Below are 22,681 nucleotides of genomic sequence, written 5' to 3'. Positions count from 1 at the left end.
TCCTTAATCAGAGCAGGGATCGGCATTGGTGGAGAGGAAGCATGACGCAATCGAGCAATTGGAAGTGCTAGAAGGGAGAAAATGCATAAAGAAAATATATATTAAAAAAAATGTCTACAGTTAAACAGACTTGTATGATTTCACGAATGGAACAAATGATAGTGCAGCTAGTTGAGTGGGTGCCACACAGCAACATGGGTATTGGGGACATGGTTTTGATCCTGATCTCCTATCACTGTCTTTAAGAAGTTGTACATGTTTTCCAGTGTCCACACGTTTTTCCCCCATCTGGGTACCTCCATGCAAAATTTTGAATTCTCCTAGATGTGAGTAAACAAGTGAATGTTTGAGTGTGGCTTTCTATAAATGTAGTAATTATATTAAAAGGAAAATAAGTAATGGCTGATAGCTGAATTGATTAGCTAGTCTAGGCCTATAATTGAATAATCATCCACATCATTGCCTTCCTGAGCCTTTCACTTAAATGTTTACCCTCTATAAGTGAGTGCTAAGTGTATACATGGTCAAAACTGTGTTAATACATTGTATTAAAAGTTTTTGGTGTACATTCTGGTTTATTAAATGCAAAATGGTGAACATTTCCCAGTGACATTTCTCAACCATTTTCTAAATAATAGTCACAAGATTAAACGTCTCAAAGGAAAGCTTGAAAATGTACCAGTCACATGAATTTAATTTTAGTTCAAGTATAATTTAATTTACGAAGTGCACAAACAAAGTGCTCATTGGTTTTGCTCCTCCTTAGAAATAAAAATGCAGTTGTTTGAAGATCCTGCAGCATTTGAATAAATCTTACAAAGAACCAACATTAAAGAGTTATCATGAGCCATCAAAGAATATTAATATTTATTATCACATTTTGGGTTATTTTGGCCCTTGCTGGTAAGTCTTCAACAGTTTTTTTCTGAAATATTTTAGTTTACAGACATCTGTTGTTTGCAGTATGTAATAGCTGTGTATGTCTGTTATTAATGCATTACATGAATACATTATTCTATAATACCTTTCTTATGTGAACAAATGTAATACATCAAAATCAATTTCATTTTAGGCATTTTTGCATCTCAACGTTTAGAAAAGTGATATAACATGATATAAAGATTACAAATTAAAACAAAGCATTTGAAATGAGTGATTTTAAATGAATGTGATGATTGTTTAGCTTATTCCAGTCAAGTTTGTGTGTCCTCTGTGATGGATTGTTACCTTGTTAGTGTATTCCTTTCTTGCGCAATGTGGCATGGCCATTTCCATGTGGCACCATACCCACTGTGACCATGAACAGGATAAAGTGGTTAGTTAAAGTGAACAATGTGTAATCTAATTAATAAATAACTTTGGTCCTAAAATTCAGTATAGACTTTTATTTTGGTATGCTTTTAAATAAAAATCATAAGGGTATTAATTAAGACACTAAAAAGTGACCTTTATGGTGAACTGTCATAAACCAACTGTCATTTAAAAATACTAAAAAAGATAGTATGTTTGTATTTGTATGCATTTTAATAAAAAATGCAAAATAACAATAATAAAAACATTTTAAATCCTGTGTGATGTAGACAATTACTAGTTTACACAAGTTTTAAGTAAATGTAAATCAATTAAAAAATATATGTTTTATTAATGTGACAGTTTTAACCTTATATTATTTTGTTAATTATGTAATTTTACCATTTTATAAACCAAATAGCTATACATTAAATAGATTATAAATACATACAATTAATATATTGTTTTAAATAAACTATAAAAAACCTTTTGGAAATCTATGAAACTCTTTTTTGTTGTTGACCTATGTAATACATTTGATTATACATGTTACAATGTTGAACTTATGTGAATTAAACAGATCCTTTTTTACTATAAATTTACATTACATTTACATTTTCAGCATTTAGCAGACGCCTTTATCCAAAAAAAAACAAAAAAAAAAACAGTACTATTACAGTCTACAATCTGAGCAATTGAGGGTTAAGGGCCTTGCACAAGGGCCCAACAGCAGCAACCTGGCAGTGGTGAGGCTTGAACCAGCAACCTTCTGGTTACTTGCCCAGTACCCTAACCACTAGGCTACGGCTATAAATAAAGTATGTATTTTTGCCTGGCAGGTGAAACGGATGCATTGGCATTTCCATGGGGCTGTACCGACTACAGTGGTGTGTGCCGTCCCGTGTGTCTGTCTACAGAACTCCCCTTCGGATATTTTGGCTGTGCAAAAGGATTTGTGTAAGTTTACACTGGCAGTTTTGAATTTTTCTTCCCATGTACTATATAAACTATAATGTTATTTTATTTTCATTTCAGTTGCTGCGTCTCCCATATGATTCTCTAATGAATCAGCTTTGAAGAGATATCACCAGATTAACTGCAATGTGAACCTGCAGCAAAGCATCGTTTTTTACTGTAATGTTGTTGTAATATTACATTTGAAAATTTAAGACTATAAATTGTTGTTTTCATTAACAAAAACAAAGTTATTCATTAATTAAATGTCATATTGTGCATACTAATTAATTACAGTTTTAATTTCATTGAACAGAAAACCCTTTTGTAAGAAATATTTACTTTCAGATATTTAGGGTAATGTAAAGAATTATCATGTATCATCAAATGTATCACACAGATCAACGTCAAAAAAGATATATATATATATATATATATATATATATATATATATATATATATATATATATATAGAGAGAGAGAGAGAGAGAGAGAGAGAGAGAGAGAGAGAGAGAGAGAGAGAGATACTGTATATACAGTGCCTTGCAAAAGTATTCGGCCCCCTTGAACTTTTCAACCTTTTGCCACATTTCAGGCTTCAAACATAACGATATGAAATTGTAATTTTTTGTGAAGAATCAACAACAAGTGGGACACAATCGTGAAGTAGATTGAAATTTATTGGATATTTTAAACTTTTTTTAGAAATAAAAAACTAAAAAGTGGGGCGTGCAATATTATTCAGCCCCTTTACTTTCAGTGCAGCAAACTCACTCCAGAAGTTCAGTGAGGATCTCTGAATGATCCAATGTTGACCTAAATGACTGATGGTGATAAATAGAATCCACCTGTGTGTAATCAAGTCTCCGTATAAATGCACCTGCTCTGTGATAGTCTCAGAGTTCTGTTTAAAGCGCAGAGAGCATCATGAAGACCAAGGAACACACCAGGCAGGTCCGAGATACTGTTGTGGAGAAGTTTAAAGCCGGATTTGGATACAAAAAGATTTCCCAAGCTTTAAACATCTCAAGGAGCACTGTGCAAGCGATCATATTGAAATGGAAGGAGTATCAGACCACTGCAAATCTACAAAGACCCGGCCGTCCCTCTAAACTTTCAGCTCAAACAAGGAGAAGACTGATCAGAGATGCAGCCAAGAGGCCCATGATCACTCTGAATGAACTGCAGAGATCTACAGCTGAGGTGGGAGACTCTGTCCATAGGACACAATCAGTCGTACACTGCACAAATCTGGCCTTTATGGAAGAGTGGCAAGAAGAAAGCCATTTCTCAAAGATATCCATAAAAAGTCACCTGGGAGACACACCAAACATGTGGAAGAAGGTGCTCTGGTCAGATGAAACCAAAATCGAACTTTTTGGCCACAATGCAAAACGTTATGTTTGGCGTAAAAGCAACACAGCTCATCACCCTGAACACACCATCCCCACTGTCAAACATGGTGGTGGCAGCATCATGGTTTGGGCCTGCTTTTCTTCAGCAGGGACAGGGAAGATGGTTAAAATTGATGGGAAGATGGATGGAGCCAAATACAGGACCATTCTGGAAGAAAACCTGTTGCAGTCTGCAAAAGACCTGAGACTGGGACGGAGATTTATCTTCCAACAAGACAATGAACCAAAACATAAAGCAAAATCTACAATGGAATGGTTCACAAATAAACGTATCCAGGTGTTAAAATGGCCAAGTCAAAGTCCAGACCTGAATCCCATCGAGAATCTGTGGAAAGAGCTGAAAACTGCTGTTCACAAACGCTCTCCATCCAACCTCACTGAGCTCGAGCTGTTTTGCAAGGAAGAATGGGCAAAAATTTATCTCTCGATGTGCAAAACTGATAGAGACATACCCCAAGCGACTTGCAGCTGTAATCGCAGCAAAAGGTGGCACTACAAAGTATTAACGCAAGGGGGCTGAATAATATTGCACGCCCCACTTTTCAGTTTTTTATTTCTAAAAAAAGTTTAAAATATCCAATAAATTTCGTTCCACTTCACGATTGTGTCCCACTTGTTGTTGATTCTTCACAAAAAATTACAATTTGATATCGTTATGTTTGAAGCCTAAAATGTGGCAAAAGGTTGAAAAGTTCAAGGGGGCCGAATACTTTTGCAAGGCACTGTATATATATATATTAAAGCAATAAGCCTCGAGAGGCCGTGCGTTACTGTGATTTTAGCACGGGGATGACGTGGCAGGCCTAAAACTTCTTTCCCCGTGCTAAAATCATAGCAGTAACGCACGGTCTCGAGTGGCTTATTGCTTTTATAAAACGCCGGTCAACATAAAATACAATAAATACAACAATGTTTAATTCATAAATGTATTTATTGTGTATAAACTTACAATAAAGCATTCTTCCGCGACGCCAGGTAGTTCGATTAACAGTGTTGCTAGGCAACATGAGGGCGAACATAACATTAACTTTTTCTTTTCAGTGGCGTATTAATATGGAATGATGTGAGGTGGTCATAGGTGTGCGTTTATCGGGGATTATACAACAGGTAGTTCCGACCTTACAATCTGATTGGTTGAGAAGCGTTCTAAACGTGCTGATATTGGTGATAACAGCACGGTCTTTTCACACCACAATGGTATTACTCCGCTGACGCGTTGCCATTAACGACGAGCTTCATGCACACAAACGCGCACGCAGGCGACACAGACATTTTTCCCGGTCGCGTTTTAAATCCGTTATCTGATACACAATCTAGTGCACTGTGTAGGGAACATAACCAATTGTCTAATTCACTATCTAGTGCACTATGTAGGGAACATATATCCATGATCTGATACACAATCTAGTGCACTATGTAGGGAACATTAATGTGTTTGTAATGCGAACAGTTAGTTAAGCCCTAGTAGTTCTGTTTTCATCCGTAGCCTTTGGTGTGTGCGAGAGGTTTTTTAATTTCTTTTTTTCCCTTCGGAGGTTCTTGCTTTTTTCTTCTTGTTGTTCTTACCTCACTGAAATGAGTTTTTGCAACTTGGGATGTTTGCTTTGTAGTGTTAAACTTTATATTCGTTGTGGAACTACTTTTTGGCGGAAGGTATTGTCAATATTAAAGCATATTTAATATGAAATTCAGGGCTTCTTTGATTTATTTTCTTTCTTTATTTTGTAAAAACTGTTGTATAAAAGCAATAGAACACTCGAGGTCGTGTGTTATCGCGAATCACAGCCGTGATGTTATTCACACACTCCCTCTCGTGTTGTAATTTTACAACGGCTTCGAACGCGGCTCAGCCAATCAGATTTTAGGACCGGAACTATCCGTTTTATAAATATATATATATATATACAATAACAGAGTCAAACAATGTTTATAAATTAATATGAATATATTTACTGGTTGAATTTTATATTAATATGGTTGAATACTTATTACCCACTGTATGCAAAACTAACAAACTTAAACACAAGCCAACATGATTGAACGGGCACTGTCGCCTCACAGCAAGAAGGTCCTGGGTTCGATCCGGGGCAATCCGGGTCCTTTCTGTGTGGAGTTTGCATGTTCTCTCTGTGTCTGTGTGGGTTTCCTCCGGAAGCTCCGGTTTTCTCCCACAAGTGAGGTGAACTGTGTTTGATACTGTGTTTGACATTAAACTTGTGAACTGGTGAATCACGTGTAACCAGTAACTACCGTTTCTGTCATAAATGTAACCAAAGTGTGTAAAACATGACGTTAAAATCCTAATAAATAAATAAACCTTCCAGAAAGATGCCAGTCTGTTAATCGAGTACTTGGGGGTTAATTGGCCCTGGGTAAGAGCTAGTGGGTTAGTGAGTGGGTGGGTGTGTTGCCACATACTGGCGCCCTTTGTGGGGTGTTTTCCCGCCAGTGTTTACTGGTTGGCTACGGACCAACCGCAACACCAGTCAGGACGAAGCTATTACTGAAAGGAACAAACGGCTTCGGTCACTTCTCAGTTTCGGTTATTTTGTCCAACTCCAGCAGCTACCGTCAGTATGAACGCTGGGCGTGGTTTGTTTTCAAAGCGAGAAGTGAATGAAAATGGCGGCGGCGGGATGCACTAAGTCCGCGGGTGATTTGGGACAGAGAGATAGAACCAGGCCTTCTTCTGTCTCTTCTCAGAACCATGTTCGGTCTCTCAGTCTGGAGGAAGCCCGCTGTCCGGTGTGTTCGGAAATATTGCTGGAACCGGTCACTATGCCATGCGGACACTCGGTGTGTCTGCACTGTTTCAGGAGGACGGTTGAGTTTAGCGGTCTGTGCTGTCCGTCCTGCCGGCTACGTGTCTCTAGCTGGGCCCGGAATAAACAATCCCGGGAGAAGAGCCTGGTGAACACCGAGCTGTGGGACCGGGTGCGGCAGAGTTACCCTGAAAAATGCGGTCGCAGATTGCGGCAGAGGGACCGAGGAGCTCCTGTGGAAGGTAAAGTAAACAAGTTCAGTCCTCGGGTGAAAACACTGACATGGGTCGAGTTTTCGAACTGTTATAGAGAAAATACAGGGTATGTTACTGCTTAGGCAAACGGATGTGCTCAAATGTATACTTATTTCCATATTTTTAGTCAAACAACAACATAAATCAGGAAGAATTTGTTGATATAGTTGTCGATTTGCTTTGACGTTTCTAGACCTAAGAGTCGAACTCAAAGAGTCGATTCTTAGATCCCATGCATCGGGAAAAGGCATTCGGTTCCTAAGAGTATGTTTTAGGTTTGGCGTATTGAAAGTCCAAAGTCTATCCAAATAGTCGATTCTCTGATTAAATAAAGCGAAAACCCTGTGCTTGGGTCATCAGTCTCGTTTTAACGTTAAAGCTATGCTTAACGATATAGTTGTCAATTTGTTTTGAAGTTTCTAGAGCTAAGATTCGAACTCAAAGAGTCGATTCTTAGATCCCATGCATCGGGAAAAGGCATTCGGTTCCTAAGAGTATGTTTTAGGTTTGGCGTATTGAAAGTCTAAAGTCTATCCAAATAGTCGATTCTCTGATTAAATAAAGCGAAAACCCTGTGCTTGGATCATCAGTCTCGTTTTAACGTTAAAGTTATGGCTAAAGATATAGCTGTCAATTTGTTTTGACTTTTGTAGTGCTAAGAATCGAACTCAAAGAGTCGATTCTTAGACTCCATGCATCGGGAATAGGCATTCGGTTCCTAAGAGTGTGTTTTAGGTTTGGCGTATTGAAAGTCTAAAGTCTATCCAAATAGTCAATTCTTCGATTCTTAACATCAATGAAGCGAAAACCCTGTGCTGGGTCATCAGTCTCGTTTTAACGTTAAAGTTATGGCTAAAAGTCATTCCAAAGAGTCGATTCTCAAATAGTGACTTTGTAACCAAAACTTTTGTTTGCCTTTTTCTCCACAGATGTTTTCTGTTCACCTACTGTGCCATTTAAGACGGGAGAAATACATCAGGATAATGAAAAACAAAACAAAAAGGTCAGTCACTACAGTTTAAATGATAAATGTTAATCTAATTTTCATAACACATTAGGATACTAGTTTTTTGCATATATGCATATATTATTGGACTATGATTATCTTGTTGTTGTAAAGTTTAGGTGTAGAGAATCTAAAGTGATCTAAATATTTGCACTTTCAGATAACCACAGCTGAAGAAATGGAAGAGAGAGTAAAGAAAAAGCCTAAGCATAGAAAGGGGGAATGTGGACTACTGCAGGAATCTGTATGTTTTACTTTGCTTTCTAACATTTACATTTTTGATATTTAGCAGATGCGATTTACAGAAGTGCAGGCCGGAACACACCCTGACAGGGTGGCAGTATAAAACAGGGCAACACACATCACATCTAGAATTAATTTGTAGTAGCCGCTTCACCTACTGCATGTTTTTTGGGAGTTGGGGGAGACTCCCAGAGGATACCCAGACAGACACAGGAAGACCGCAGAAAAAGATAGTGATCATATAGTGATCAAACCTAGGTTCTCCAGAACCCAAATTGCCACCAGGCCTTCCAGTTATCAAGTTTTGCTAAACAATAATACGCAGTAAACACCAAAACAAAGCAAAGTGAGACAACATATGCTGTATATATTAAGTTTATTTTAATATATAGTCTGTCTGCCTTTTTCAGTCTTTTGGACTGCTGTCAAACTCTGAGAATGAAGAGCCCATGCGAATGAGAACCCGACACGCCTCAGCATTCGTGCACAGAACAAGAACCAGGTTAACCTCAGGATTCAGCAGAGGGTACTGGCATGCCTCAAACAAACACTTTATGCAAATATTGTTTTATAGGGGTGTGCCAGACCCTTTAACATCAGCTTTCTGTTGTGTTTCTTTAGTTTTCACAACAGTGTAGTGCAAAGGAGCCAAAGTTGTACTGACTCTGAGGAAGGGAGGAGAAAAATCAGAGCACGAGTTCACCTTTCTCTGCCAGAGAAGGTAGGCCTGAAGGTAACAGCTTTCAATATATTACAGAATTACTTATGAAATTACTGATTTAAAGCTTCTTAAAGAAGAACAAGTAAATTTGACTATGACTATCAGCATACCAAAAACATTGGGTATGTTTGATGTTGGACCTGGAATCCAGAATTAGATTATTTCTGCTTATGTGTGCTCTGTCTAGACATAATATTATTTATTCATTTATTAGGATTTTTAACATTATGTTGTATACACTTTGGTTACATTCATGTCAGGAGAGGTAATTACTGGTTACACAATATTCATCAGTTTTGTATCTCCAGTTCACCTCAATTGCATGTCTTTGGACTGTGGGAGGACTTTGGACTGTGGGAGGAAACCGGAGCTCCTGGAGGAATCCCATGCAGACACGGGGGTCTAGACATAAAACAGCACACAGCTGTCCTGATACAAATTTGCCAGCAGACTCTTTGGCATTGCAGTCATGGCAGAAGTGAACATGACATAAACATGACATTGTCAGGGTGGAAACTAAACTGTTAATATGTAAATCAGATATAAACTGTTGTGTTAGGATTGGTTCTGTTTCAAATGCACTTTAATCTTATGTTATACTTAATGGTTAAATGTGCCTCCAGTTTGGCAGTTTGAAACCTTTTTGCTATATCCCAAATAATATGCAAATGATGTCATAACGCTGGACCACCCACTTCCTGTGTTTGTTTTTTGTTTACTGTTCTTATTTGCTCAATATCCCAAAAATCGATGGGAACAAATTATCTACACGAGATGCCGCATAGGACCAAGTTCACCCATACCTACTTGCTCTAAAAGGAGACCAGGCCCCCAATTGCCCCCTCTGTGGATCAAGAACTTCGGTCAAACACATCCTATATTAATGCCAAGAGATGAATAACTTCAGAATAAAATTCTATCATACAAACATCTACAATGAAGGCTTTGCTAGTCCAGTGTATCTTTAAGACGTGGATGCATTTACATTTGTTCAATATACGGCGACAATTTTTCTTAACCTCACCTTCACCTAAAATGACTTCAAAGTCAAAAAGTCAAAGTCTGCTTTATTGTTAATACTGCAATATGTACAGGACATACAGAGGATTGAAATTACGTTACTCTCAGACCCATGATGCAACAGTAAACATGCTACATAAGCCAAATAAACACTAAACCTAAGGTCCCGATATTAACAACGAGACTTGAATTCAAAATTAAATTTTATTTTATTGTAATTCCCCTTTTGTCGAAATCAGTAAATGTTCCTGGTTACAATGTACCCTCCTCTAATTTCTGTATTTCTCATCCTTCTAGGCCAGCATTGTTCATAGTTTTAACGCTGGAATCCTGCTATCCTCTGAGAACAGTCGTTCCTTCTCAGCACCCATTCTTCCTCTTGACAAGAAGCATCAGTGGCGCTCCATCTTGTCTTCCCCTGTTTCCTCTTTGGTGCCTCACACTAAACCGGAGAGGTCCGTCAGCCCAGAGAGCAATGACAGCATCTCAGAGGAGCTGAACCACTTCAAGCCTATTGTTTGTTCACCATGCACGCCACCCAAAAGGCTCCCAGATGGCCGGCTAATGAAGCCCACGATAGTGAAGTCCACTCCCAGGAACCTGACCCAAAGCCTGCAAAAAAGCACCAGCTATGAAGCCAGTCCTAGTATCCTACAGAAGTGGAAGCAGGTTGAGTTAGATCGGCAGTGCGTCAAGTTCGCATCAAAAGGGACTATCACCAGCCCGGTGGCGGAGGATTTAGGAATCTTACAGAGCTCTGAGGAAGACCGGGGGAACAAATCATGTAGCTGTGCTTTAGCAGAGATAGACTTGCATTGCACATGTGCTGGAAATAAACACTTATACGAAAAGGAGAAGGAAAAGTCCTTGCTGCACAATAAGCGTAGGTTGATATTCGATCATTGTAGCAAAAATGAAGACTTTCAATCTGCAAATGCACTTCATACACAAACTGCACTTGGTTTTTCTGATATTCCCAAGTTGTATAACGCTTGTGAAGCACATTACTCACCACCAGAACAGACTAAATTTGCTAAACCACCCATGATGGACAAACGTGCAGGTATAACCCCGAACCAGGGATCAAAAGATGTTCAGGACTTTAGGAATGAGCTGACTGTCATGAATCTGCGTAACAGACCTACCTCCAGACGGGGCAAAAAGAGGAGCCAGAAAACCAAACATTTGGAAGAGACTGGAATAGTAAAAATAGCTAGAACAGAAAGCTATGATTGCTGGGGAAAACAGCATGGAGAGAAAAATTTGCATGTTGATCGGACCCACCAAGAAATAAAAGACAGAGAATTGGCACTAAAACTACAAAGACAGTTTGATAAAGAGTGCCACATAATAGAAAGGCATAAGATGAGTTCTGATAAATATTCTCTACGATCCTGGGTATGTATAGATAGTATTTCCAATCCACGTAGGTCTGGAAGACTTTCTAGAAAGATTAAACACTTTAATTATAAGTAATAAATCATGATAGTCAGTTTAGTTATCCCATGCAAGGATCGAAAACCCATTTTACACTCATAACCTGTTTATATAACCGGATTTACACTTAAGATATCAGTTACACACAATGTAAGGTAGCCTGTTACCAATTCAATACTAATGAAATGTACTTTTCAAACACTTGTTTGTTACTATTATACATCTATATGATGGTGCTTTCCGAGTGATTCAAGAAAAAAATAACCTGTAAATGAATCAATGTTAGAAAATTGTTATGGGATTTTTTTTATTTTGTTTTTGTCTCATTTTTTCCCAATTTAGTGTTGTCAATTTGTCTTCTGCTGCTAGGGATCCCCGATTTGTCGCAGTTAAGGAGGGTATATTGCTGCTCACGCCTCTTCCGACCCGCGCGCAGCCCTTAACGGAACCCTTTTCCACCCATGCATTCTGCACAGGCGCCTCTATCCACCAATCAGGGTCCTTACACAGCGTTTGAAGACCCCGCCCACATATTCCGGTCATCCCTTCCTGCAGGCACTGCCAATTATGCCCGCTAGATGGTGCCCAGCCGACCGGTGGCAACGCCGAGTTTCGAACCAAGGAGTTCAGAATCTCGGCGCTGGTGTGCTAGCGGAATATCCCGCTGCGCCACCTGGGTGCCTGGATTTTTGTTTTTAAATCCTCAAATTTTACATGGGGAGAATTACGTGGGGGTTATCAGTTGGCACTCAGATTCTTTTCTTTTTATTCTATCTGACATGATCATGCTACCATTTATAATAGGACTGTGTGATCCATGTCTGACAAAATTACAGCATCTTTTGTAACTATTATAAAATAAGCTATAAATATCCTCAGGTAATAAATATTCAATAGAATTTGATGTTGTTGAACGTTCCCTCATCATTTATTTCTTTTCTTTTCTTTCTTTTTTTTGACCAAGGTTTGGTCTTATTAAAAAACACTGAAAAATACATTATTAATAGTAATGTAATCTTGAAAGACCTGTTTGACAAAGGACTGCTGTGTTAATGAATAAATGTGGATAACAGCTTACCTACAGGTTTATGGCCCTATAGCCTCATACGTACATGTTATGATTAACCATTCTCCTATTAGAATAGTTGCTATTTATATTTCCTCGTTTTTACTTGCCTCTCTAAGCATCATAACTGCTCATGTGTCATAGTTATGTTCACACACGAGCTAAGGATACCCAGCATTTGTTTAGTAGGTTTGTCGATTTGCCAGGCATTTACCAGTATTGTACTTTAAACTTACCGTTAAATATCCGGTTAAAGGTGTATATGTGAATGGGGTGTTCGTAACAGACAGTGATGCTTCATACCTTTTCTTTTTAAAAACAGTTATTTGATGAATACCTAGCTCTTTTTTGCTTTGCAGAATATTATAATAGCTGACCAGTAGGAAAAGAGGATTCAATGGCCCAGAGTGGTCCCTTGTGCCCCTGTCTACTTGTGATCCCTGGATTTGTCTCCACCTTACCCTTCTTTACGGTGTTGTTATTATTATTCTCTTTAGTATTATTTTTTGTTTTTCATTTTGCTTCTAAATGCTAAAAGCCTCATCATGACCTTATTATCCATATAAAAGTATCTCTAGGAAAGTATAAAAATTAACCTTAATACATTGTGTTATGACTATAAATTACATGTGGGTGATACTTCTATACATTTTCATGATACACTGGATGAATCCCAATATGTAGTTCAGACTTTCAGACGTTTCTTTATTACAATTGCTTAAATTTTGATACAAGCACTAAAGTCCGACAATGCTTAGGTAGCTCAGAAAAGAATCATAAAATTAATATATTTTGACCTTGTATCTTTATCACCCACCAGTTACTAAATATTATATATAATGACTATTAACTTTAAGAAGTTTTAGAAGCACTAACCTAAAAACATTTAGTGTAGTATTTATTAGCAGATATCCTCTTCAATTTTACTGACTCAAAGATTTGTCCAAGAGACACAGATATTGCCTTTGCTTCAAGGATTTAATGTATATTTATTTTGAAAGGTTCTGACGGACGTTGCTTTAAGTTATTCTCAAAGCAACATTTTACAATGTTAATTAAAATGGTTAGAATTTTTATTGTTTGCATGTTTTTGATTTCTTCTGTATATTACATTTGATTTGTCTGGACACTTGCATATCATAAGAAAAGCTTCTGGGAAGGTTTTACCAAAATGCTTGACATTTAATTAAATTATTAAATATTGCACTATACAGACAAGCATACTGCATATATTTTTATAATCGCTATAATCCTTTTTGCAAATAATAAATCTAGCAATTTCTTACTATTATCAATGTCGTGCCAAAATTGCTGATTTTTCACCTGAACGGTTGAAACCCTCATAAAAGTTTTGTTTTCTCTACACTTTAAGAAGACAAATTCTATATATTTTTATTCAGTACTGTATGATGGATTGTACATAATGTTAAGATTTTAGACATTTAAGACGAGTTTCAACCAGATGTTTTGCAGTTCATGCAGAAAAAGTAAAGAATGAATCTGTCTCATCTTGATTTCTCTGACTGTTAATAGAATTGAATGTGTTTGGTTTGCATGTTTAAATTGCATTCAAAGAATGTTTTGTATGCTTAAAAAGTGTGACTGGCAGGAACCCCAGGCTTTTCACCCCAGGCTGTGTGCTGTTACTTTGCTCAACACTAATACTAAGCATTACAAGCCAAAAAAAAAACAAAAAAAACAAGCATAACAGCATATTAATACAAAAACAGATGAACATCTTTTCCACGACCACAGGATGTGTCTTTCGACATGGTTGTTTAACAAATGAGAAGCTACTCACTGCATCAGTTAGGGTTAAATAACTTGTTGCCAGCTGAAACATAACCACCCATGCAGTAATTATCCAATGGGAGGCTCTTACCTATTTGCTTAGTTAAATCCAGGTGGCGACCTTTTTTTTGGCCAGGCAGTGTATGACTTACTATACCTCTTATTCTGGTGATTTTAACATCTGCAGGCCTGTAATAAAATGCTCTTGTGAAAATTCCAATCGTGTTGGTAATATATTGCTTTAAAACAATATGTATTTCATTTCAACCCCTTATGCTACACTACATATATTGGTTATTTATCTTTTATTTGGTGTTTTGATCAAATGACGGTGTTGCTCAATAATAAGCAGTATAAAAACATATGCCTTCTACACAAATGGTAGCTTTAACATAAGCTGAATTCTGGTGGTAGATTTATTTTCTGCTCATATTGCTCCAAAACAAACATTTTACATACTTCAACTCTTATATTGACTGTCACCTTTTATGGCAAATTTGTATTGAATAATTTCAATAACTTTTAAACAAGTTATATTTAACGGGTATAAAAGAGTTGTATTATATCAAGTGTAACCCATATTACATGCTACAACTCTTATACTGACACGGTTATTACATAGTAAAAACATATTTTTATTTAATAACTTCAATAGCTTTTAAACTGTACAGGGAGGAAGTGAGGATGCTCACAGAGTGGGCAGTTGTAGCCTAGTGGTTAAGGTACTGGACTAGTAATCAGAAGGTTGCCGGTTCAAGCCTCACCTCTGCCAGGTTGCAGCTGTTGGGCCCTTGAGCAAGGCCCCTAACCCTCAGTTGCTTAAATTGTATACTGTATCTGCTAAATTCTGAAAATGTAAATGTAAAAATGGAGCACTGCTAACAACCTCTCCCTCAATGTTAGCAAGACCAAGGAGATGGTCATCGACTTCAGACGGGGGAGTAGAGTGCACACACCACTGAGCATTGAGGGGACAACGGTGGAAAGAGTGAGCAACTTCAAGTTCCTCGGCGTCCACCTAGCTGAGGATCTCACCTGGTCACTCAACACATCACATGTCATCAAACAGGCACAGCAACGTCTCCACTTCCTTCGAAGACTGAGGAGAGTCAACCTGCCACAGCAGCTTCTCTGTAACTTCTACATATCCACTGTGGAGAGTATCATGACAAGCTGCATCACGGTCTGGTACGGCAGTGCCACAGCTGCTGAACACAAGGCTCTTCAAAGGGTGGTGAAAACTGCCCAGCACATTACTGCAACTGCACTCCCACCCATACTGGACATCTACAATAAAAGATGTCTGAGGAAAGCCAGGAACATTTCCTCTGACCCCACACACCCCAGCCACTTCCTGTTCCAGCCACTGCCATCTGGGAAGAGGTACCGGACCATTCGAGCCAGAACCACCAGACTTAAGAACAGTTTCTACCCACGAGCGGTTAAACTGGTCACTCCTACAACAACTACCAGGACATAACTACCTCTATGACTGTTGCACTCGCACTTTTACTGGACTTTTGCTGCTAAATCCACTACCTCAAATTTTGTTTACCTAAACCTAGCTGCTAAATCCAAATCCACTACCTCAATCTGTCTATGCACCTTGTTTTGTTCTTGCACCTTGTATTGTCTATGCACCTTATGTATGGTAATTTTTGGTAACTTCCCCCATCCCCTCCCCCATTGTCTTTGCACTATTGTCTTTCGTTGTCTGCACTGGAGATGTAGCCTGACAGTGTTTCGTTATACTGTACAACCCTGTATTGTATAATGACAATAAAGTTAAATTGAATTGAATTGAATTGCTCCAAATCAAGTTGTATTTTATCAAGTGTAACCGACATTACATACTACAACTCTTATACTGACACTGTCACCCTTTAGCATTGCACACCATGCACACATGCCTGTTTATATGTAAAATATAGTATTGCACACCTTATATACACATGCCTACGTTATACATAAAAATAGCTATTGTAGTATGTAATGTAATGTAGGAACACCCCAGCCCGAATGTGCCCTGGGAGCATTTTGTAGAGGAGAACATAGTAAATGTGCCTGAATGTGCCCTGGGAGCACCCCAGCCCGAATGTGCCCTGGGAGCATTTACCTGACGCGAAGTTCTGTGGAGGCAGAGACGGCTGGTTACGACGGCGTATTAGGGCCAATGTAAAAAAAATTTATTTTGCATTTTGAGATTAAAGTCAAATATTATGAGAATAAAGTTGAAATTATTTCGAGATTAAAGTCGAAATGATTATGAGAATAAAGTTGAAATATTCTGGCCAAAGAGTGTGCAGCCATCGTAGGCTTGTCAGTTCAGAAAAGTGTTTTAGATACCAATTAAACATACTAAGTAGTGCGGCAGATATTAGTTTGACATACTATGTAGTGTGGTAGATACTAATTTGACATACTATGTAGTGTGGTAAATTACTAATTTGACATACTTTGTAGTGTGGTAAGTTACTAATCTGACATACTATGTAGTGTGGTAGATACTAGTTTGACAAACTATGTAGTGCGATAGATACTAATTTGACATACTATGTAGTGCGATAGATACTAATTTGACATACTATGTAGTGTGGTAAGTTACTAATTTGACATACTGTGTAGTGTGGTAGATACTAGTTTGACAAACTATGTAGTGCGATAGATACTAATTTGACATACTATGTAGTGTGGTAAGTTACTAATTTGACATACTGTGTAGTGTGGTAGATACTAGTTTGACATACTATGTAGTGCGGTAGATACTAGTTTGACATACTATGTAGTATGGTAGATACTAATTTAACATACTATGTAGTGTGGTAGATACTAGTTTGACATACTGTGTAGTGTGGTAAGTTACTAGTTTGACATACTATGTAGTATGGTAGATACTAATTTAACATACTATGTAGTATGGTAGATACTAGTTTGACATACTGTGTAGTGTGGTAAGTTACTAGTTTGACATACTATGTAGTATGGTAGATACTAATTTAACATACTATGTAGTATGGTAGATACTAGTTTGACATACTGTGTAGTGTGGTAAGTTACTAGTTTGACATACTATGTAGTATGGTAGATACTAATTTAACATACTATGTAGTGTGGTAGATACTAGTTTGACATACTGTGTAGTGTGGTAAGTTACTAGTTTGACATACTATGTAGTATGGTAGATACTAATTTAACATACTATGTAGTATGGTAGATACTAGTTTGACATACTGTGTAGTGTGGTAAGTTACTAGTTTGACATACTATGTAGTATGGTAGATACTAATTTAACATACTATGTAGTATGGTAGTATGCGGATTGGCACGTAAACTCGGATTGGAAGCGTGGCACTTGAGCTCCACCAATCAGCATGAGCCAGGTCACAGCAAATGACCAGGAAGAGAAGATGGCTGCAAAAAATGGGAAGAATGGTATTCTGCAAAAAGTAAGATTTATTCCTTATATTTATTAATAAATAGATAAATTGTTTTAACAGCGTATTAACCAAAATGTGCAAATATATTTTTAGTGTTTTAATACGAAGCTCGTTTGTTGACTAAAGCAGAGTTAGTAGAACATGCTAAGCGCTAGGTAGCCTGTGGTTCAAAACGGAAACTTGAAATAACGGTGGCGGTATAGTAGTTTATAATGGAACTGGAGCTCATGGTTTATATATGTTTATATTTTTGACTGATTTAAACTTGTATAATTAATACACGTATTAGGTGAATGTTTACAATATCTCAGGCAGCAAGTTACAATGTGCGCTAAATGTACCAGGACAGCTGTTACCATCCACCCGGCTCTAAACACAGTGTGATCAACACTGAACACCACTGATGCTACAGTCAGCTATCAAGTGTTAAAACTTTATAAGTATATATAGTTACTATTGCTTTTTTTCTGATATTCTTAAAATTATTGTTGGCTTATGAAAATTAGTTTTTATAAAAGACAGTGGCAGGACGAGCATCTTAAATACACGTGTATAACAACTGTACAATGCATCCATTGTGATAGCATCGTCAGTGTATCATAGTAAAATATAAAAATTACATGGTGTTAATATTCAAACGTTTAGTGAGGAAAAAAAACTAGAATTTAACTTTTGTTTTGAATAAATATAATTTTAGTGCATATAGCAGGACATTTTAGCAAGACAACAACTCTAAATCTTAAGTAAATCAAAATATTTCAGAAGCTGTATGCATGGTCTAGTCAATCTAATGACTTAAATTCACTGAATATGTATAGAGGATTTTAACATTTTAAGTCCACTAGAAAGATTTTGTAATCTTGAGAAGTTAAGAACAATTTGCAAAGAGGAATTGTTCAAGGTTAAACCACAATGGTGCAAAAAGCAAAGTACAAGCAACAATGGTTTCACAAAATCGTAGATTATATTATTTGTGCGGTCTACATATTTATACAACCATTTTTATCAATATCTTATGAATACTTACCTTTTTTGTGGTTATAAAAACTTAGACAGTGTATATTTTAAGTGAATATACACGAACAGGCATGACATTAAAACCACCTCCTTGTTTCTACACTCACTGTCCATTTTATCAGCTCCACTTACCATATAGAAGCACTTTGTAGTTCTACAACTACTGACTGTAGTCCATCTGTTTCTCTACATACTTTTTAGCCTGCTTTCACCCTGTTCTTCAATGGTCAGGACCCCCACAGGACCACTACAGAGCAGGTATTATTTGGGTGGTGGATAATTTTCAGCACTGCAGTGACACTGACATGGTGGTGGTGTGTTAGTGTGTGTTGTTTTGGTATGAGTGGATCAGACACAGCAGCGCTGCTGGAGTTTTAAATAGTGTCCACTCACTGTCCACTCTATTAGACACTCCTACCTAGTTGGTCCACCTTGTAGATGTAAAGTCAGAAACGATCGCTCATCTATTGCTGCTGTTTGAGTTGGTCATCTTCTTAGACCGTCATCAATGGTCACAGGACACTACCCATGGGGCGCTGTTGGCTGGATATTTTTGGTTGGTGGACTATTCTCAGTCCAGCAGTGACAGTGAGGTGTTTAAAAACTCCATTAGCATTGCTGTATTATCCAGTCATACCAGCACAACACACACTAACACACCACCACCATGTCAGTGTCACTGCAGTGTTGAGAATAATCCCCCACCCAAATAATACCTACTCTGTAGTGGTCCTGTGCGGTTCCTGACCATTGAAGAACAGGGTGAAAGCAGGCTAAAAAAGTATGTAGAGAAACAGATGGACTACAGTCAGTAATTATAGAACTACCAAGTGATGAAATACTTATGTTGTATGGTGGAAAAACCTTTAATAAAATACCTCAAAGACTGGATTGTGAGTAGATTCCACAGTTAACATAAGAACTGGTCTAAATAAGCTAGAACTGGGTTTTGGATGTCATACAATGCAATTGACGCACTTCTTACCACGTACAACATGTACACATGTTGTAACATTCTATTGTAGCAGTATTCTTGGAATATGAGTACTTGCAAAAATGCCCTAAGCATATCTACATTTTCTAAGTAGTAATTGATTGTGTTAATACTTCTAGTGTAATTTAAAATTTTCTCTCACAGTTGTTAAAAAGTATAAAACCTTTAAATTTATCTCATTGTCTAAAATATAGCATTTTATCATTATTTTTGCTAACTTCTTTATTCTGGTCAGGGTCTCAGTGGGTCTGGCACCCTTCCTAAACACAGTTCACAAGTAAGAAATATTTTTTGCCCATTCTCTTGCTGTAATTAATCATATTTATAAAATTGCGTGATCATTTACTAAAGTTACTGTGGTTAATTTCATGACTAAATGACTTACCTGAGGTTTTACAGTACCTAAATTTTGTTATGTCTTGTATAAAGCTAGCCGAATCAGTTTTCTAAATCACTGTGCCACACAGTGTGTTCATCTTAAGATTCCATGTGATCTGTGATTCTAATACAATAAAGTTAGAGGATGTTGACAATATGTTTTATTAAATTAATAGCCTATTTTGTAAATATCTCTGTCTTTTCAGTGGAGGATTGATGAAAAACCGGTGAAAATTGACAAATGGGACGGTGCAGCTGTGAAAAATTCTCTTGATGATGCAGCCAAAAAGGTAAATCCTTTAACATGACAATTATTTAAAAAATAGTTTTACAGGTTGATCCACATTTTTAAAATATATATTTATATTATATTTGTTCCCAAATTCCAGGTACTCATTGAGAAGTACGGCTATGTTGAGAACTTCAGCCTTGTTGATCAACGGCTCTTCATTTGCACAATCTCCTGCCTCTTTGCCATTGTGGCTTTAATTTGGGACTATCTACACCCATTCCCAGAGTCAAAACCAGTTCTAGCATGCTGTGTTGTTTCATATCCTTTGCAATGTACAACAAGTAAGATGTTAAAATGAGTTGGATGTTAAAACAAGTAAGAAGTAAGAATAATCAAGACAATGATCAAATGTATATGTATACACTTAAGTACTATATTTAATTCTGTGAATGTGTGACAGCTCAGACAACACTGTGAAGTTCTCATTGACAAGGTAACTTAACTTAGTGAATTTAGAAGGTACTCAGACCCATTCAGTACTTTGTGTTGTGGATTTTATCTTTAATTAATATGAAGTGTACACTGGTTGTCCATCTAACATTATTTTATTAATATTATTTTATGTCTGCATTAAAATAATCTTTAACTTTTAGGACCCTTTTAGAGTAACCATTAAATTCTTTCTTACATCACGGACCAAGGCTATTCTTGCCCATATGACTAATTTGGCCAAACATCCAATTTATGGTTGTGCCAAGCTCCATCCAAAATTATTGAGGGACATTTAGAACAGAATTCCTTTATTTGTCATATCTACATATACAGGTGTACAGTACAACAAAATTCCTCCTTCGCTTATCCCAACTTGTTTGGAAGCTGGGGTCAGAGCGCAGGGTCAGCCATTGGAGCAGAGTTAAGGGCCTTACTCAAGGGCCCAACAGTGGCTGCATGGCAGAGCTGGGATTCTACCTCTCAACCTTTCAGTTAATAGTCCAAAGCTCTACCCACTGGGCTACCACTGTCTGTAGATTCACATTTATATATTGTTATATATTTATATATTGTTTTCTGTCCTGTCTACAGACAGTGCTTTGAACTTTACGGCTTGTTTTTTGTCATGACAATGCAGTGTAATTTGTGAGCCCCCCATTAGCTGAATTCTAGACACATCTAAAACATAATTTAAACCAACAAAATTCATGTTTCTTATTCACACATTAAATGATTTTGTGAATAAGAGATGCCTGAGTTGTATTTGTTTTTAGAAACACCATAAAGAGATGATGGGTTAAAATGACAGTTGTATCCATTCAGATTCACAACACAAAAGGTCAAGGGGTCTGAATACTCTCTCTTATTCTAATCTCTTTCTGATTACCAGATTAAGTTCCACATTAATTATTGTTGTTTCCTTAATAAAATCACACATATTTCTTTATGATGGGCATTCTAACCCTGTATACAACGTACAAGGAGAAAAACATCTTTCTTGTGGCTGTTCAAAAAGACCCAGCAGGCATGGACCCAGACCATATGTGGCAACTTTCATCCAGCCTTAAAAGGTAATCTTTTATACTATCTATCTTTCTTTAGGTAAGCAAATGTTCAGATGTTGAGTTTACGTTTGCTTGGTTCACTTGGAAATAACTTGATTGTATTCTGTAGGTTTGATGATAAGTACACACTGAAGGCATCCTTCACGGATGGGAAAACCAAGCAGTTCAGGGAGAAAGAGGTCACTGAGTCGGTCAGTGCATTCTTCGATGTTAATGGAACATTGGTGATGGACCAGTATGAAAAATATGTGTCAAAGCTTCATGACACATTGACAACAGACAAGAAAACCAAGTAAGATTGAGCTTGAATGTGGTGTACCAGCAAACGCTCAGCGACTCTAAACATAATCACTGAGAAACTTGGGGATGTTATAATATGTATTTGTATGTTATCTAGCCTTAAGCTAATAAACTGCATCAAGACGGTCATTTTTTTGTTGCTTTTTTTTGTTGCAATTCCTATATAGATCTAATTGGATTTTCCCTGCATTGCATTTTAGTTTAAATAAATGTCTTTTTTAAGCTTTACATATTGTCTCTTTATCATAATTCTATGATTTGCTCTTTATGCATAATGCATTGGGTTTTTAAAACTGACCTGTGTGAATGGGGACTTTCAGACCTAACATGGCAAAAAAATTAAATCCAGTGTTGTTTTTGTTTGTCAGTTTCAGCAAAATAATCTCTTTTTTTGTATTTATTTGTAGCAGTTAGAATGCAACACAGTACAGTACAGTTTCTTTGTAATATGAAAACTTTGTCCCAAATTTAGAGCTTGAGCTTATATTTTTTGTATCAGTTGTTGGAAGAAAACGTTAGTTGAAATAAAAAGAAAGCTTTTACTCATTTTTATACTTGTTCTTACTGGTCTTTTATCTTTTAAACTGATTTGATTAGACTGAGGTTTTTAATCAGTGCAAATTTACCTAATATTAATAGTTATTTCATTATTATACACTTAATCTTAGTGGTACCTTAAAACTCGATGTCAGTTGGTTCTGGGAGTGGTGTCGAGTTTTAAAGGTGTTGAGTTTCAAGGTTTTTTTTTTTTTCATAAGGATGTTTGGGGAAATCTGATAATGCGTTCCATAGTCCCGTTGAACTTCTT

The 22,681-nt window shown here is 37.1% G+C and overlaps 2 protein-coding genes across 6 annotated transcripts; both read left to right on the top strand.

Annotated features, from left to right (window-relative positions):
• Window positions 1–6,220: 6,220 nt before the first annotated feature.
• On the top strand, window positions 6,221–15,759 carry rnf169 (ring finger protein 169). 4 transcript variants are annotated; one of them, XM_063016709.1, is made up of 7 exons: window positions 6,221–6,663; window positions 7,605–7,678; window positions 7,842–7,925; window positions 8,335–8,450; window positions 8,546–8,657; window positions 9,963–11,063; window positions 12,528–14,179. In XM_063016709.1, exons 1-7 carry the CDS (start codon window positions 6,276–6,278, stop codon window positions 12,549–12,551), a joined length of 1,899 nt encoding a protein of 632 aa, XP_062872779.1. In that variant the 5' UTR covers window positions 6,221–6,275; the 3' UTR covers window positions 12,552–14,179. The 4 variants fall into 4 exon arrangements, 3 of the variants coding, with proteins under 3 accessions (XP_062872779.1, XP_062872778.1, XP_062872777.1); XR_010015484.1 differs by adding an exon at window positions 14,863–15,759 and having other exon boundaries at window positions 6,222–6,663; window positions 9,963–12,640; XM_063016708.1 differs by having other exon boundaries at window positions 8,546–8,645; window positions 9,963–14,179.
• A 1,573-nt stretch (window positions 15,760–17,332) lies between these two features.
• On the top strand, window positions 17,333–22,423 carry spcs2 (signal peptidase complex subunit 2). Of its 2 annotated transcripts, XM_063016606.1 has the most exons (6): window positions 17,333–17,405; window positions 19,643–19,684; window positions 19,992–20,075; window positions 20,175–20,339; window positions 21,449–21,579; window positions 21,683–22,423. In XM_063016606.1, exons 1-6 carry the CDS (start codon window positions 17,367–17,369, stop codon window positions 21,867–21,869), a joined length of 648 nt encoding a protein of 215 aa, XP_062872676.1. In that variant the 5' UTR covers window positions 17,333–17,366; the 3' UTR covers window positions 21,870–22,423. The 2 variants fall into 2 exon arrangements, with proteins under 2 accessions (XP_062872676.1, XP_062872677.1); XM_063016607.1 differs by lacking the exon at window positions 19,643–19,684 and having other exon boundaries at window positions 17,335–17,405.
• The last annotated feature ends 258 nt before the right edge of the window (window positions 22,424–22,681 follow it).

Source organism: Trichomycterus rosablanca, chromosome 20 (genome assembly GCF_030014385.1).
Source record: "Trichomycterus rosablanca isolate fTriRos1 chromosome 20, fTriRos1.hap1, whole genome shotgun sequence".
Taxonomy (NCBI): domain Eukaryota; kingdom Metazoa; phylum Chordata; class Actinopteri; order Siluriformes; family Trichomycteridae; genus Trichomycterus; species Trichomycterus rosablanca.
This window is presented reverse-complemented; position numbering and strand designations above follow the sequence as displayed.

Coding starts and splice junctions, on each gene's coding strand:
- rnf169 (XM_063016707.1), top strand. CDS start 6,276: ATGAAAATGGCGGCGGCGGGATGCACTAAGTCCGCGGGTGATTTGGGA. Junction 7,679..7,841: donor ATGAAAAACAAAACAAAAAG/GTCAGTCACTAC, acceptor TTGCACTTTCAG/ATAACCACAGCTGAAGAAAT. Junction 8,658..9,962: donor CAGAGAAGGTAGGCCTGAAG/GTAACAGCTTTC, acceptor TCATCCTTCTAG/GCCAGCATTGTTCATAGTTT.
- spcs2 (XM_063016606.1), top strand. CDS start 17,367: ATGGCTGCAAAAAATGGGAAGAATGGTATTCTGCAAAAA. Junction 20,340..21,448: donor CATGCTGTGTTGTTTCATAT/CCTTTGCAATGT, acceptor AATCACACATAT/TTCTTTATGATGGGCATTCT. Junction 21,580..21,682: donor CTTTCATCCAGCCTTAAAAG/GTAATCTTTTAT, acceptor TGTATTCTGTAG/GTTTGATGATAAGTACACAC.